Source organism: Dendrobates tinctorius, unplaced genomic scaffold (assembly GCF_039654945.1).
Source record: "Dendrobates tinctorius isolate UK_male_01 unplaced genomic scaffold, ASM3965494v1 ptg000022l, whole genome shotgun sequence".
In the NCBI taxonomy this organism is placed as follows: domain Eukaryota; kingdom Metazoa; phylum Chordata; class Amphibia; order Anura; family Dendrobatidae; genus Dendrobates; species Dendrobates tinctorius.
The window spans coordinates 45,820,099-45,836,285 of record NW_027361690.1 but is presented as its reverse complement, the minus strand read 5'-3'; the positions used below and the strand labels follow the sequence as shown (position 1 = coordinate 45,836,285).

The following is a 16,187-nucleotide window of genomic DNA, read 5'->3' as shown; positions in this document are numbered from 1 at the left end:
CCTTCATCTCATAGTCCCGTGCCCATATACCCATTACACATCCTCCATCCCATAGTCCCATGCCCATATACCCATCATACATATTCGCCATTCCATAGTCGAGTGCCCATATACCCATCACACATCCTTCATCTCATAGTCCCATGCCCATATACCCATCAGACATCCTTCATCCCATAGTCCCATGCCCATATACCCATCATACATATTCGCCATCCCATAGTCGAGTGCCCATATACCCATCACACATCCTTCATCTCATAGTCCCATGCCCATATACCCATCATACATATCCTCCATCCCATAGTCCAGTGCCCATATACCCATCACACATCCTCCATCCCATAGTCATCCATTATGACATCATAATGAGCGGCTGGGCTTGCAACCTATGATGACATCAGCGTCGCCATGGCAACCATTATGACATCATAATGAGGGGCAGGGCTTGATACACACACTTTTTCCCCATTATGTAGATAGGGGCAAAATTGTTTGGTGAATTGGAACGCGCGGGGTTAAAATTTTGCCTCACAACATAGCCAAGGACACTCTCGGGGTCCAGACGTGTGACTGTGCCAAATTTTGTGGCTGTAGCTGCGACGGTGCGGATGCCAATCCCGGACATACACACATACATACACACCCACACTTGAGCCTTATATATTACATTGCAATACAGAAGCATTGCTTTGCTTTGTAACAGTCAGTGCTACACAGTCACAAGCTATCATAATCATGCACTGCACATGATGTAACTAGTTTGCTATCCCTGGTGACTCAAATGTCGTCATGACTACATCAGGTCACCATGGCAACGATCGGTGCCTTACAATGATGTTGCAGGTGCACCGATCAGAGGTGCTTCTAAATAGTGCGATCGATATCGATCGCAGCATTTAGGGATGAAACTGCCGAGAGCAGTGCGGGCATCGCTCCTGGCAGTGAGTGCCGGGTGTCAGCTGTCATGTCAACTAAACACCTGGCACAAAATCATCATGGCATCCATATGTTAAAGTTCGGAAAGTACTTCTCCAATAGCCTGACCGTCACTTCTGAACAGAATACACGTGTGTACCGGTGCAAACTAAGAATAGCCATCTCCATATAAAACTTACAAAGTTGCATTCTGTGGCGCTGTAGCATGGAAACATGAAATATATGACATTTTAATTGCTTCACTGCTCTAGAAAATAGGAAAAAACGAGAATATTTAGCACCTAAATTGGCCAATTCATGTGTACCTGGCAGCCACGATAAGACGATTCTCTTTGCTGGGAACCTATTCTAATGTGAATTCTCTCCTAGGCTAAAGCCTACATTCATATGGGTAGGTAGGTTCCTGCTTTGATTAAAGCCACCAAAGGCTAATGGGTGGAGTGCTCAGTCAGAGAATCTACAGTGGCATGTAAAAGTTAGGGCACCCCTGGTCAAAATTACTGCTATTTTGAAGAGTTAAGGAAGTTGAAATGATCTCTAAAAGGTCTAAAGTTAAAAATGACACATTTCTTTGTATTGTATGCAAAAAAAAAAATTCTTTTCATCTTTTAGGCTAGTTTCACACTAGCGTTTTTTAACGCTGCACTTTGTGCGCAATAGAATCGCATGCAAAAAACGCATTATGCGTTTTGTATGCTTTTGCTTTTTTAGGCGCATGCGTTTTAACCAGTTTCTAGCCATGTTAACTCTTAAAACGCATGCAATTTTAAACGCAGGCGTGCGCATGTCCATGCGTACGCCTGCGTTCCCATAGACTGTAATGTGATTTTTTTTTTTTTGCGCATTCCGTGCGCTAGCGTGCGCATGCGTTTTTTTGAGACAGGTCGGACGGACCAAAAATGCAACAGGTTGCGTCCGGCGCGCCTAGGCGCACACTACAAAAAACCGGATGCGCATGAAAACGCATACGAACACGTGCATACGCTAAACCATGCGCCCCCCATGTTAAAGATAGTAGCGCAGGACGCATGCGCATGGACGCGCATGAACCGCAGCGCTAAAAAATGCTACTGTAAAACCAGCCTTACATGTTAAAAATTACAAAAAGGGCAATATGCTGATGCAAAATTTTGGGCACCCAGCATGGTTAGTGCCTAGTAGCCCCCCCTTTTGAAACTATCACAACTTGTAAACGTTTTTTGTAGCGAGACAAGAGTCTTTCAGTTCCTGTCTGAGGGATTTTCATCCATTCTTCCTTGAAAAATTCTTCCAGCTCTGTGAGATTCCTGGGTCATCTTCCATTCTCTGCTATTTTGAGGTCTAGCCACAAATTTTCAATGATGTTCAGATCAGGGGACTGTGAGGGCCATTGTAAAATCTTCAGCTTGCGCCTTTTGAGGTAGTCTATTGTGAATTTTGATGTGTCTTTAGGATCATTATCCATTTGCAGAAGCCATCTTCTTTTCAACTTCAAGATCAAGAATTTGTTGAATTTTCGTTGAATCCATTCTTCCGTCTATCTGTAACATGTTCCCAGTGTCATTGGCTACAGCACAACCACAAAGCACGATTGATCCACCCCCATGCTTAATGTTCGGCGATATCTTCTCTTCCTGAAATTTTGTTCCCATTTTTCTCCACACATACCTTTGATCATTGTGGCCTAAGAGTTCTATTTTAATCTCATCGGTCCACAGGACTTGTTTCCAAAATGCATCTACACTTCTGCTCCATTTAAGACAGGGCTGTAGAGAGCCTCATTCTTAGGATTCCTCGGGGTCCCTGTAATTGGATCCTTGGTTTTCCCCTACAATGTAGATGGTGGATAACTTTTTTATTCTGGGAATATTTCCTTAGAGCAAGTTTAAGAAAAGGATAGCTTAACACTTTGAGAACCAAGACTGAGGCCATGTCCTTCCTTTAAACTAAAAAAGGGGCCAACTCTGTTATTGTATTGTTTAACCGTTATAAAAAAAAAAGAAGAAAAATTGACACCGGAGTGATTACTATTTTTAAGAGTTTTATGTTTAATACCTTTGAAGTATTAATTCCCCAATGAAAGAACAAACCTTTATCTATAGGAAAGAGACGTCCATCTACATTGTTAGTTGGTGACTGTAGATTGACTTTAAAATAATTTTTTTATGTGTCTGAAGCAATAAAATGTGTATATCACACCCCACAACACACAATATTGCCTTATATTATGCACAACACAGTATTGTCAAATGTCTCAATATCCACACTTTAGTATCTTAGTTAATGAATGGGTCATCATATGGAAAACCCTGATGTGCCATACCAAGGATACATCATACCGGCTCACAAGTAAAATGATCTTTTTTTTACTGTACGTTTATTATTCCAGCTCTTCAGTCGTCCACGTGACTGGTGTGAATGAAATTCAGTCTCCAACCGGCACAGGACAGAACTTAAACCAAATATCACGCCAGATTAATGCTGGGCAGGTCTGGACAGGAAGCCGACCGCCTTTCCAAGGACAGGTATTATCATTACCAATTATTCTGTATGGATGTCTGTTGTGGCTTTTTTTACTGGCAGAAATTGTGATTTCCTTAATATTTTCTGAAATCTTTGGCACCAATTTATAAATTTGTCTCCAGGGAAGTCTATATGACAAGTGTAGTCCTGTCAGATATCAACAGGGAAACTACCTGCGAAATTATACACATTCCAACCCCAGTTGTAAAAAAGTTGGGACGCTGTATATAATGTAACGAGGACAATAATGCAATGAATAGGAAATCTCTTACTGCCATATTTCTACACAACAGAACATGGAACACAGATCAGCAGGTGAACGATAGACATTTCTCCATTTCATTTGAAAAAAATAACTCATTTAGTAATTCTTGGCAACAACAAATCTCAAAAAAGGTGAAACAGGGCCATTACTTTTTACAGCAGTCTGTAAATGTCTGGGAAGTGTGGAGACCAATTGCTGGAGTTTTAGGAGAGGAATATTGTCCATTCTGATCTGATGTGAGATTCTAGCTGCTCAATAGTCCTTGTCTTTGCCAGGTTTTTCATTTCATAATTTGCCAAATGTTTTCTATTGATGAAAGGTCTGGATTGCAAGAGGCCACGTCAACACCCAAACTCTTCTTCTGTGAAGCCATGCTGTATGATGTATACATTATGTGGTTTAGCATTGTTTTGCTCAAATATGCAAGAAGTTCCTTGAAATAGACTATGTCTGGATGGAGCATATGTTGTTCCAAAATCTGTATGTAATATTCAGCATTGATGGTGCCTTTCAAGATGTGTGAGCTGCACATGCCATAGGCACTAATGCATCCCCATACCATTAGAGATGCAGAGTTGTGAACTGTGCGCTGATAAGCTGGATGGTACCTCTCTTCACGAGTCTGCAAGACACGGTTGTCTGTGGTTTCCATAAAGAATTTGAAATTTTGATTCATCTGACCACAGAACAGGTTTCCATTTTGTCTCAGTCCATTTTAATTTGGGTCCAGAAAAAAAGACGGCAGCATTTTTGGATTGTGTTGCTATGTGTGTGTGTGTGTATATATATATATATATATATATATATATATATATATACTGCTCAAAAAAATAAAGGGAACACTTAAATAACAGAATATAACTCCAAGTAAATCAAACTTCTGTGAAATTAAACTGTCCACTTAGGAAGCAACAGTGATTGACAATCTTGACAATCAGTTTCACATGCTGTTGTGCAAATGGAATAGACAGCATATGGAAATTATTGACAATTATCAAGACACCCTCAATAAAGGAGTGGTTCTGCAGGTGGGGACCACAGACCACATCTCAGTACCAATGCTTTCTGGCTGATGTTTTGGTCACTTTTGAATGTTGGTTGTGCTTTCACACTCGTGGTAGCATGAGACGGACTCTACAACCCACACAAGTGGCTCAGGTAGTGCAGCTCATCCATGATGGCACATCAGTGTGAGCTGTGGCAAGAAGGATTGCTGTGTCTGTCAGTGTAGTGTCCAGAGGCTGGAGGTGCTGCCAGGAGACAGGCCCGTACACCAGGAGACGTGAAGGGGGCTGTAGGAGGGCAACAACCCAGCAGCAGGACCACTACCTCTGCCTTTGTGCAAGGAGGAGCACTGCCAGAGCCCTGCAAAATGACCTCCAGCAGGCCACAAATGTGCATGTGTCTGCACAAACGGTTAGACTCCATGAGGATGGTCTGAGTGCCCGATGTCCACAAAAGGGGGGTTGTGCTCACAGACTAACACCGTACGGCCCTCCAAAGAAATGCCACCCCACACCATTACTTACCCACTGCCAAACCGGTCATGCTGAAGGATGTTGCAGGCAGCAGATCAATCTCCACGGCGTCTCCAGACTCTGTCACGTCTGTCACATGTGCTCAGTGTGAACCTGCTTCCATCTGTGAAGAGCACAGGGCGCCAGTGGCGAATTTGCCAATCCTGGTGTTCTGTGGCAAATGCCAAGCGTCCTACACGGTGTTGGGCTGTGAGCACAACCCCAATCTGTGGACGTCGGGCCCTCAGACCATCCTCAGGAAGTCGGTTTCTAACCGTTTGTGCAGACACTTGTGTTGTGAGTTCATTTTCCCCTTCACTACTGAGGCCCGAGGAACTCCCTCTTCTGGTAAAGAAAGGTAGTGAGCCTGATTATTAAACACCTGAGCCTAATGATGATGACTGGCTGATTGGAGTTACTGACTGGATATAAGGCTGCCAACGCCCTTCTGGCCTGCGGGTGATTTCTCTGTGGGATCCTTGGAGACCAGTCTGAATTCCTGCTCTTCTAAAGCTAAGTTTTCTGCTCGGCTTTTTGCATTTGTGCTTTGTCTTTGTTTTGCTTTGTTTTTCTGGATTTCTGCCATTCCCTCCTGGGGTGAGCAGTATTCCTTTAGCTCTGTCTTCTGAAAATACCTGAGTGCTGATTTAGTTTTTGAAGCCTAGCTGCTTCAGAGTCTTTTTCCATATCAGCTTGTTGGCTTATGTCTTTGATTGGGTTTTGGCAGATTGCAGACAGCAACCTTCCTTTCCTGTTTTGTTTAGTTAGCTTGGGCCCCATCGTTTGCTCAGCCTATCTTTCTATCTGTGTGAGTGTTTTTTATCTTGCTTCACCGTCATTATATGTTGGGGGCTGCCTTTTACTTTGGGGTCTGCTCTGGGGCAGTTTAGATTTCCTTTTCTGTCTTTAGGCTATTGGGCTCTCCGGCTGTGATCGAGGGGTCTAGGGCACCGTAGGAACGTGGGGGGTTCCTACGGTGCCCTAGACCCCTCGATCACAGCCGGAGAGCCCAATAGCCTAAAGACAGAAAAGGAAATCTAAACTGCCCCAGAGCAGACCCCAAAGTAAAAGGCAGCCCCCAACATATAATGACGGTGAAGCAAGATGAAAAAACACTCACACAGATAGAAAGATAGGCTGAGCAAACGATGGGGCCCAAGCTAACTAAACAGAACAGGAAAGGAAGGTTGCTGTCTGCAATCTGCCAAAACCCTATCAAAGACATAAGCCAACAAGCTGATATGGAAAAAGACCCTGAAGCAGCTAGGCTTCAAAAACTAAATCAGCACTCAGGTATTTTCAGAAGACAGAGCTAAAGGAATACAGCTCACCCCAGGAGGGAATGGCAGAAATCCAGAAAAACAAAGCAAAACAAAGACAAAGCACAAATGCAAAAAGCCGAGCAGAAAACTTAGCTTTAGAAGAGCAGGAATTCAGACTGGTCTCCAAGGATCCCACAGAGAAATCACCCGCAGGGCAGAAGGGCGTTGGCAGCCTTATATCCAGTCAGTAACTCCACTCAGCCAGTCATCATCATTAGGCTCAGGTGTTTGATAATCAGGCTCACTACCTTTCTTTACCAGAAGAGGGAGTTCCTCGGGCCTCAGTAGTGAAGGGGAAAATGAACTCACAACACACTTGCACATTTGTGGCCTGCTGGAGGTCATTTTTCAGGGCTCTGGCAGTGCTCCTCCTGTTCCTCCTTGCACAAAGGCGGAGGTATTGGTCCTGCTGCTGGGTTGTTGCCCTCCTTCAGCCCCCTCCACGTCTCCTGGTGTACTGGCCTGTCTCCTAGTAGCGCCTCCAGCGTCTGGACACTACACTGACAGACACAGCAAACTTTCTTGCCACAGCTCGCATTGTTGTGCCATCCTGGATGAGCTGCACTACCTGAGCCACTTGTGTGGGTTGTAGAGTCCGTCTCATGCTACCACAAGTGTGAAAGCACAACCAACATTCAAAAGTGACCAAAATATCAGCCAGAAAGCATTGGTACTGAGATGTGGTCTGTGGTCCCCACCTGCAGAACCACTCCTTTATTGAGGGTGTCTTGATAATTGCCAATAATGTCCATCTGTTGTCTATTCTATTTGCACAACAGCATGTGAAATTGATTGTCAATCAGTGTTGCTTCCTAAGTGGACAGTTTGATTTCACAGAAGTTTGATTTACTTGAAGTTATATTCTGTTGTTTAAGTGTTCCCTTTATTTTTTTTGAGCAGTGTATATACTGTAATGTTGAATAATTTGCATTTGTGAATACTGTGACCAAGAGGCCCTGGAGGATGAGACCCACTTCCTGCTATACACTGCTCCAAATACTCAGCAGTGAGGGACACTCACTTCAGGAGACTCTCACATCTCTTCCCGGATTTCATCACCATGAAGGAGGAAGAGAAAACATATATCCTGCTGGGGGAAGAAGAGAGAGCAGTGGAGATAACAGCGCAATATGTGAGCGAATGTCATAGACTGCGAGAAAGAGAACTATGATATGCCGTGGACTTCTATGGCCCCCACCCTGTATATGCCCATCCCCCCATCCACCTTCCCTATGCCATGGACTTCTATAGCCTCATCCTGGATCTTCCCCCATCCCCCCCATTCACCTTCCCTATGCCATGGACTTTTATAGCCCCATCCTGGATCTGCCCCCACCCACCTTTCCTACAGCCCCTACCCAACATCCCTACAGTCCCTATCCCTATTCCCTTCTGTACACTTGCTTTGGCAAAACTAATGTGTATTTAGTCCTGCCAATAAAGCTTCTTTAAATTTGAATTATACAGCAACCTGTGAACCTGTGTTCACAGACAATGATTTCTGGAATCATTCCTGAGCCCATGCATTGATCATATGGATTTCTTCAGAATATCTGAATCTTTTTATGATATGTACTATGGATGGTAGGATATTCAATGTATTTGTAATTTTACGTTAAGAAATATTTTTCTTAAATTGTTCCACAATTTTTAGACACAGGGACTTAGTTGAATATTGACCTTTCCAGATGTTCTTCATTAGTTCCATTTACTACTTCAGCCTTTTGTTAACTCTGCCCCAACTTTTTAAAGAAGTGTTGCTCCTGACAATTTCTAAATGAGTTTATTTCGTTATATGAAATGGAAAATTTATTTATTTTACTCACTTGTATAACACCATTAATTCCACAGCACTTTACATACTTTATCATCACTGTCCCCAATGGAGCTCACAATCTAAATTCCCTATCAGTATGTCTTTGGAGTGGGGGCGGAAATTGGAGAACCCGGAGGAAAGCCACACAAACACGGGGAGAACATACAAACTCCTTACAGATGTCGTCCTTGGTGGGATTTTAACTCAGGACCCCAGTGCTGCAAGGCTGCAGTGCTAACCACTGAGCCACCGTGCTGCCCAAATTTTCTAAATTGCAACTTCTGATCTGTGCTTTATGTTCTGTTGAAAATAAAATTATGGCAGTAAGAGATTTCCAAATTATTGAATTTTTGTTTTCTTTTCATTTTACACAACGTCCCAACTTTTTATTGGGGTTGTATATGGTCGGCATTTTTATCTTCTTTTGGTGAGATCAGTTCAGTACTGGAGTTTTCATCAGCTGGACCTGCTGATCGCCGACGACCAATTTTGAGGGGTTTGTGGAAGAAAGACGCTTTAATTGTAAATATTGTGTGTTCCTCACTTGTTTTATAGTTGGAAGCAACTTCATGATCAATTTTTTTTTTTTTTGTATATTTCACAGCAAATTACTACACAGTCTGGAAAAGCGCAAACTTCTCCATTTGGTATTGGAACGAGTCACACATATACGTCAGACCCATCTACATATAGCCCGCTCTCAAGCCCTGCCACATCATCTCCCAGTGGAAATGCTTATTCTGGCCTGGGAGGAAGGAACGCTGCCTTCAGTAAGTTTACATCTTTTGGCTTTTTGCGACCCAGAGAGTGAGGTGTTCTTAGATTAGTGACATGCTCCATTAATGTATGTGGTGACAAAAATGGAATATATCTTGGCACACAAGGACTGTTTCCGATTTCAGCAGGAGGCATGGCTGCATATGCGAGGCCACCTCTGTCTGTCTGCCTACTGTCACTGTCACTTGTCATCTTCAGCCTACGCTAAAAGATTCTCATATCATTCAGATATTATTTATCTGTAATTTGCAGTATATGGATGAGTTGCATGGCTTCTATTGCTAATATGATGCAGTTCTCCTGATCTTCCACCATCTATACTTGATAATGCTGAAGAATCTCCATATATTGTTCATATACAGTTAGGTCCATATATATTTGGACAGAGACAACATATTTCTAATTTTGGTTCTAGACATTACCACAATGAATTTTAAACAAAACAATTCAGATGCAGTTGAAGTTCAGACTTTCAGCTTTCATTTGAGGGTATCCACATTAAAATTGGATGAAGGGTTTTGGAGTTTCAGCTCCTTAACATGAAAGTCTGAACTTCAACTGCATCTGAATTGTTTTGTTTGAAATTCATTGTGGTAATGTCTAGAACCAAAATTAGAAAAATGTTGTCTCTGTCCAAATATATATGGACCTAACTGTATCAGTTGGGCTTCGTTCTCCAATCAAGGAACAAGACTTTTTTGTCTGTTGTGTCTCAAGCACTTCTCCAAGGCTGTAACTGCATGTTTGTTTGTTTTTTTAATGGATAAACCTTTTTCCATTATCTTTTCAATGTTTTATGCAATTTTTGTTTTTATAATAACATCAATGACAGATAAAAAATAAGAAACACGACTGATGACAATCCGCTCATCCCATTTTTCATTGTAGCACTATGCACCAGGAAACTCTTACAAATACAATTACAAAAACATATCAAAGCCTGAATGTAGTGACAGATGACAGCTGATGTTTTTCCACCAAGGAAAAAATATGACAACACATACATTTTTTCCATCTGTTTTTCAAGAAAACAGAAAAACATTAACACTAAAAATAGCTTTGCTGGCTCACATCTTCACTACATTTATTTCCCTGGTTTATCTCACTCATGTCTGGTTCATTTAGCAGGCAATGTGTTCACTCTCCATTGCTGCCGTATTTTTTGCATAGCTGTTCATCATTAGCTCTTGTATGTATTCATCTTATCATTCTGTGCAGCTGAAACTGGGCAGAGCGGTAGCCAGTTCCAAGGACGGGCATCAGAAGTCTGGTCCCAGTGGCAAAGCCAACATCATAATCAACAGAGCAATGACCAGCACTCCCACCAGCAGCCCGGACAAGCAGAAGTGTTTCAGGTACTGTGCAATTCCTCATTTACAGGATAAGTCTTGTCCGCTATGGTAGTGACCTCAGACTATGCTTTCTCCCTGCTGGTCCATCACCAGGCAGAAGACTCATTTATAATATTCCCTTTCCATTAAGAAGGGTAATAGATATTTAAAAGGGATATAATAAGTATAATAGTGATCCCCTATTGATTGGATAGAGGATAGCTTCTTGATCTCACTGCTGAGACCACCACCGATCTTGAGAGTGGGGCCCATCTGAATGGAGTACAGGTCAAGCACAAATCCTCTCATCTGGCGGGGGAAAGTCGGGTAGCCACCATACACATTTGATGGTCAGCCGATCTTGCCATACAAGGGGGTTCAGACAAATTAATTATGTTAGGGGGGTCCTTTCAACTTCCTCTAAAAAAAAAACCCAAAAACAGTGTTTATTACATTGTAAAGAGGATATAAAGTGATAAGTCATTTCTTAATTGAAAACATTTTTTTGGTATCCCCAGGACATGCTGCCTATGTCTGGAGACCCCACCCAAGGAACCGGTAACTATAACATTGAAGACTTTGCAGACCTGGGGATGTTTCCACCTTTTTCTGAATAATCTAATGAAAGAGGTCTCATTTCTGTGCTACCTGTATCTGCTTTGTATTGTAAGACAGTGAAGACCAGAGACTGTGTTATCTCGGCACTTACACTTGCTCTTTCCAAGTGGTAATCATTTGCCCTGTCTGTATGTAAAACCATGATCTCCCATCTGTCACAAGCTGGACAACTTCATATGAGCCTGTTGCTGCATCAACCTCCCCCAGCAATCCTTCCATGTTACAGACTGCTCCTCTGCCAGCGAAATGTACACGCAAGATGGAAAACCTATTGCAATCAACTAGCGTAATGTTATACAGAATGACACTGGCTGCTACTATGGTTGTATATCCTATAACTGGAAAACCATCTTCAGATTTACAAGCCTAGAATGTAATGGAAGCAATTTATATATGTGATCTAGAAATGATTTGTCTGTCTTCACCATGTTACATGAAAACAATCCATTGCTCAGGTCTGTTGATCATGTAGCGCTCAGATCCCCTGTCCTTTAATTCCCAGTCTCTTCCATAATCTGCAGTGAACTCAGCCCTAATACGGCTTTGTCAATGTCCGTTCACAGTTACTCAACCATCAAACTGTCATGTTATGTGAAGCGTATACGTCGTGTATTTTGTACTACTGAATGTCCTGTACTAATTCTCATATTGTATAGTCTGACTGTGCAGGGTTTTGCTAATGTCATTTTATTAAACAGTGACAATGGCCATGTTGTTTCATTTGTGAACTATCCTTCAGTTGTGTGATTGTCTGATCAGATTTCACAATCTCCAAAAAAACTAAAATCTTCTGTAAGGGTCCCGTTTCACATAGCGACACACCAGCGATCCCGACAACGATACGACCTGGTAGGGATCGCTGGTGCGTCGCTAAATGATCGCTAGTAAGATGTCAAACAGGCAGATCTCTTCAACGACGCAGCAACGATCCCAACAACGATACGACCTGGTAAGGATCGCTGGTGCGTTGTCACACAGCAGCTATTCTGAACGATTCCCGTCTGCGTCCCAGAGTTCTGTGTCGCCAACGAGGTCGCTCGTCGGCGTCAAACACAGCGATGCATGCTGGCCAGCGGGACGCCGACAATGAAAAAATGGCCCAGGACATTCGAGCACGATCAGCGATATCCAGCGGGGGGGGCGGTCGCTGCTGTGTGTCACATGTAGCGGTGACGCATTAGCGATCTCGCTAGCGATCTCGCTTTGTGAGACAGGGCCTTAAGACACATCTTTACCTTGTGTGTGTTTACTATAGTTATTATTGAAGGAAATAAAACTATGGGTGGAATGTCCTGTTTTATAAGATAAAGGAATAGCCGCCAACTAAGACATTACTCTCATGATGTCACAAGCCTTCTTAAGCTGCCATACACATGAGATTGCCTTTTAAAAGCATGTTCTGAACTTGTCTTTTGAGCATCTCAGAGCTACAGTAGTGTTCAAAATAACAGCAGTGTGTTCAAAAACATGAGTTAATCACAAACTCTTTACACTAGTTTTTATTTCCAGCATTGGGAACATTGCACACTGTTTGCTAATACAAAACATGAAGAGAAACGTATATAATTTTTAACTAGTTTACAGAAAATAACAAAAAATGAGCATTGGGCTTTTTCTAAAACATATCAGCGTCTGCATTTGTCTTTACAAACTCACAAGATGTGTTATTTTTTATGGATTTCGCATTCCTGTGAATCACTATTCTAATATTTGGTTGTTACCCACAGTTTTTTAGAACTGCTTCACATCTATGTTGCTTAGAGTCAACCAACTTCTGACCCTTGTGAACTGTTATTCCAGCCCAGGTTGCTTGGACTACATCCCACAGTTTTTTGGCATTTGTTGGCTTTGACTCAGAAACGGCATTTTTAATGTCACCCCACAAGTGTTCTATAGGAGTAAGGTCTGAGGCCCGGGCTGGCCACTCCATAACCTCAATTTTGTTGTACTGGAAACAAGATTTTGCTCATTTACTGGTGTATTTAGGGTCATTGTCTTGTTGAAACATCCATTCCAAGGGCATATCCTCTTCAGCGTAAGGCAACATGACCTCTTAAAGTATTTTAATATATGCAAACTAGTCCATGACCCCTGGTATATGGTAAATAGTAAGAGAAACATTATCGTGTCATGATGCTTTACGGTCTTCAGAGTGTACTGTGGCTTGAATGCAGAATTTGAGGTCGTCTGATGAACTGTCCGCTGCCCTTGGACCCAAAAAAAGCAATTATACTTTCATTAGTCCACAAAATGTTTCTCCATTTCTCTTCAGGCTCTTTGGCCAATTGTATCCGCTTCAGTATATCCTTTTTTTAACAAGGGGACTTCTTGCTAAGAGATTAGCGTCACACAGGCGTCTTCTAGCTGTCACAGGACTCACAGGTAATTTGAGATTGTCTTTGATAAACCTGGAGCTGATCATTGGCTGGGCCTTTACCATTTAACTAGTCTACCATCCATTTGAATTGTAGTCTTCCGTTTTCTTCCACGTCTCTCTAGTTTGGCTTTCCATTTTAAAGCATTAAAGATGACTTTAGATGAGCAGCCTATCATTGTCTGCACTTCTTTATAAGTGTTACCCTCTGCAATCAACTTTTTAATCAAAGTACGCGTTCTTCTGAACAATGTCTCGAACGACCCATATTTCTCAGGCTTTCAAGGAGAAATGCACGTACATCATGTCCTGGCTTCACCCTTAAATAAGGGCCACACCTGTTTCTTCACAGAATGATTGGCCTCACTAATTGAACTCCACACTGCTATTATTTTTAACACAAGCCCTTTCCATTAATTATCCTAAGGCTGGAGTCACACACAATAGGTCGGCGGCTGCTCAATAACCTACCACCACCACGTCAGCTACCAGGCTCAAATCAAGAAGTGGTGCCTTATGTCCTAGTGGGGGATGAAGCCTTCCAATTGACCAGGCATGTCATGAGGCCATACCCGCGCAGAAACCTTGACCACCGGCGCAGGATTTTTAATTTGCGCCTTTCACGTGCCCAAAGACTGGTGGAGTGTGCCTTCGGCATTTTTTGTGCCAAATGGCGTGTCCTCCAGTCTGCCATTCAGCTGAGTGAAGCCAATGTCAATGAGGTAATCAAAGCTTGTGTGATCCTCCATAACTTCACTAGACTGCATGTGGGGATAGGCCTAGGCCACAGGTGCTCCCTTTACGGCGTCCTCTCTCAGGACTCAAAGTACGTGATGTGTTCACCCAGTATTTTGTTTCACCTCATGGTGCTACTACCTGGCAAGATCAGGCTGTATCTATGTTGTGATGTTCTTATGTGTGTGAATATAATTTTATTTTTTGTTGTTCTATGATGTGTGTGGTCGGTTTATATGTGATAAAGTTAACTTACTTATTCGAATGCCTAAAATAATTCAAGAAGCGGGCCAAAGATGCATTTTCAAATTTTTTATTAATGCAAAAAATAGGTTAGAATACTGTTTACCATATTTTTTTCATATGGCAGATATTGCCCAGGCCATTTAGCCTTTTCTGTATATAGCATTTGCATATTTGGACACCCAAATAGGTAACAAGAAATGATAATTACCAACAAAAACAAAAAATAAAACAATTTTGTATTTTATAACTGCTGGTAGCTTGGCGGAGGTGATGGCGGGAGGCCTTCATCTCTTTGTGGGGGGTTGGGGTGCCCAGCTTGACCATCACCCTGTTGGGGTGGATGATCTTGGCCCTGTGGGAATATGTGGCCATGTTCCTGCAGCTGTCGATTAAAATCCTGTGGCTGATTGTAGCCACGTCTGTCATACCCCCCAATATGACCATGTCGTCCAAACCCAGGTTGGGGCCAGCCTCCAACACCAGGTCTGTACAAGTGGCCATATTGGGCAGGTTGTTTATAGGCTGCCATTTGGCCATGTTGTTGCCAAGGTTGGTTTGGGGGGGAATGGGTGGAGGTATAGGCACACGTGCAGGCGGACACTCAGATCCTAATAATTGAGCATGCACAGCTGTTTGTCGGACAAGGCGGAGACGGTTATGGGTTGAGAGCTGCCACCTCTCAAGATACTAAAACAACTCATATGGGTCATTGGGGTGTGTGCATGCATCAATTAGGATCTGAATGGATCCTCACACACGTAGCCTTACCTCACGGGGTAGGGGACGGAGGTACCGGGGCAGGCTTCGGGAAAATGCCTCTTCACCCTCATCTTGGGCAGCCCTGGACAGGTAACTTAGGACACCTGTGTCTACATGCCTCCGGGTATCAGAGGCAGTGTTGTCCCTTCTCTGTCTCCCACGGCGGCCTACGGCTGCAGGCTGGGGGGACCCCTCAACACAGCCAGTAGGGCTGCTGCTGTTGCCAGGATCTTCTAAGTTGCTGGCTGCTGGTGGCTCTGCTGGGTCTGGACCAGGTGCAGAACCTGATGCTGGTGGAGCTTGGGGGTTGCAAAAGCCCTGTTCAGAAGATGGGCCAGCCACCTCTTCACATCCCCCGTCCGGGTCTATAATGGGCTCAGTATCCGACCCTTTCTCCCTCTCTGTGAGGTTGGATTGAGTTCTGTTAGGAAATGTACAAAAAACAAAATGTAGCTCTGACCCTAAAAAAGCATATGTGTCATGTGGTGTGATGTCTGTACTTACGGTCTGAGATCCATACTGGGTGCCAAAAATGCCAAGCGGTCAAAATAGATGTATTTCCGCTTGGTCGGTGCTGCTGCCCCACTCCTGGCCCTCTGTTGTCTTTCCCGCAGGTACTGGTCGCGTACTTCCTGGAAGTCTGGAGCGCTTTTTGAGCTAATTTGCATGTCTAAGCTTCCTGATGATGGATTGGCCCATTTCCTGTCACCAGGAGAAGTCTTGCGTATTTCTCGCAAGTCACATGTGTGGTCCGTGTGTAATGCGGTTTTTTTGCGCACCCATAGACTTGCATTGGCGTACTACGGTCGTAATACGCTGACAATCGCAGCATGCTGCGATTGCCATGGACCGTATAAAATACGCGACAAAATTGCGGCTGATGGGAGCTACCCCATAGAAAATCATTGGTCCGTGTGCAATGCGTTTTTTTAACACCTCTCACTCGTCCGTATTCCTCTCTAGTGTGACGCCGGCCTAATACACAG

General features: G+C 43.3%; 1 protein-coding gene across 3 annotated transcripts in view; it reads left to right on the top strand.

Moving 5' to 3' along the window:
• Nucleotides 1-11,795, top strand: part of ARNT2 (aryl hydrocarbon receptor nuclear translocator 2) — a 206,334-nt gene extending 194,539 nt beyond the window's left edge. For all 3 annotated transcript variants that reach the window (XM_073568674.1, XM_073568672.1, XM_073568673.1), the window contains 4 exons: nt 3,308-3,443; nt 8,966-9,131; nt 10,357-10,493; nt 10,988-11,795. In XM_073568674.1, the coding sequence (XP_073424775.1) occupies nt 3,308-3,443; nt 8,966-9,131; nt 10,357-10,493; nt 10,988-11,086 (538 nt within the window). In that variant the 3' untranslated portion in view covers nt 11,087-11,795. The remainder of the gene's footprint in view (nt 1-3,307; nt 3,444-8,965; nt 9,132-10,356; nt 10,494-10,987) is intronic.
• Nucleotides 11,796-16,187: the final 4,392 nt, after the last annotated feature.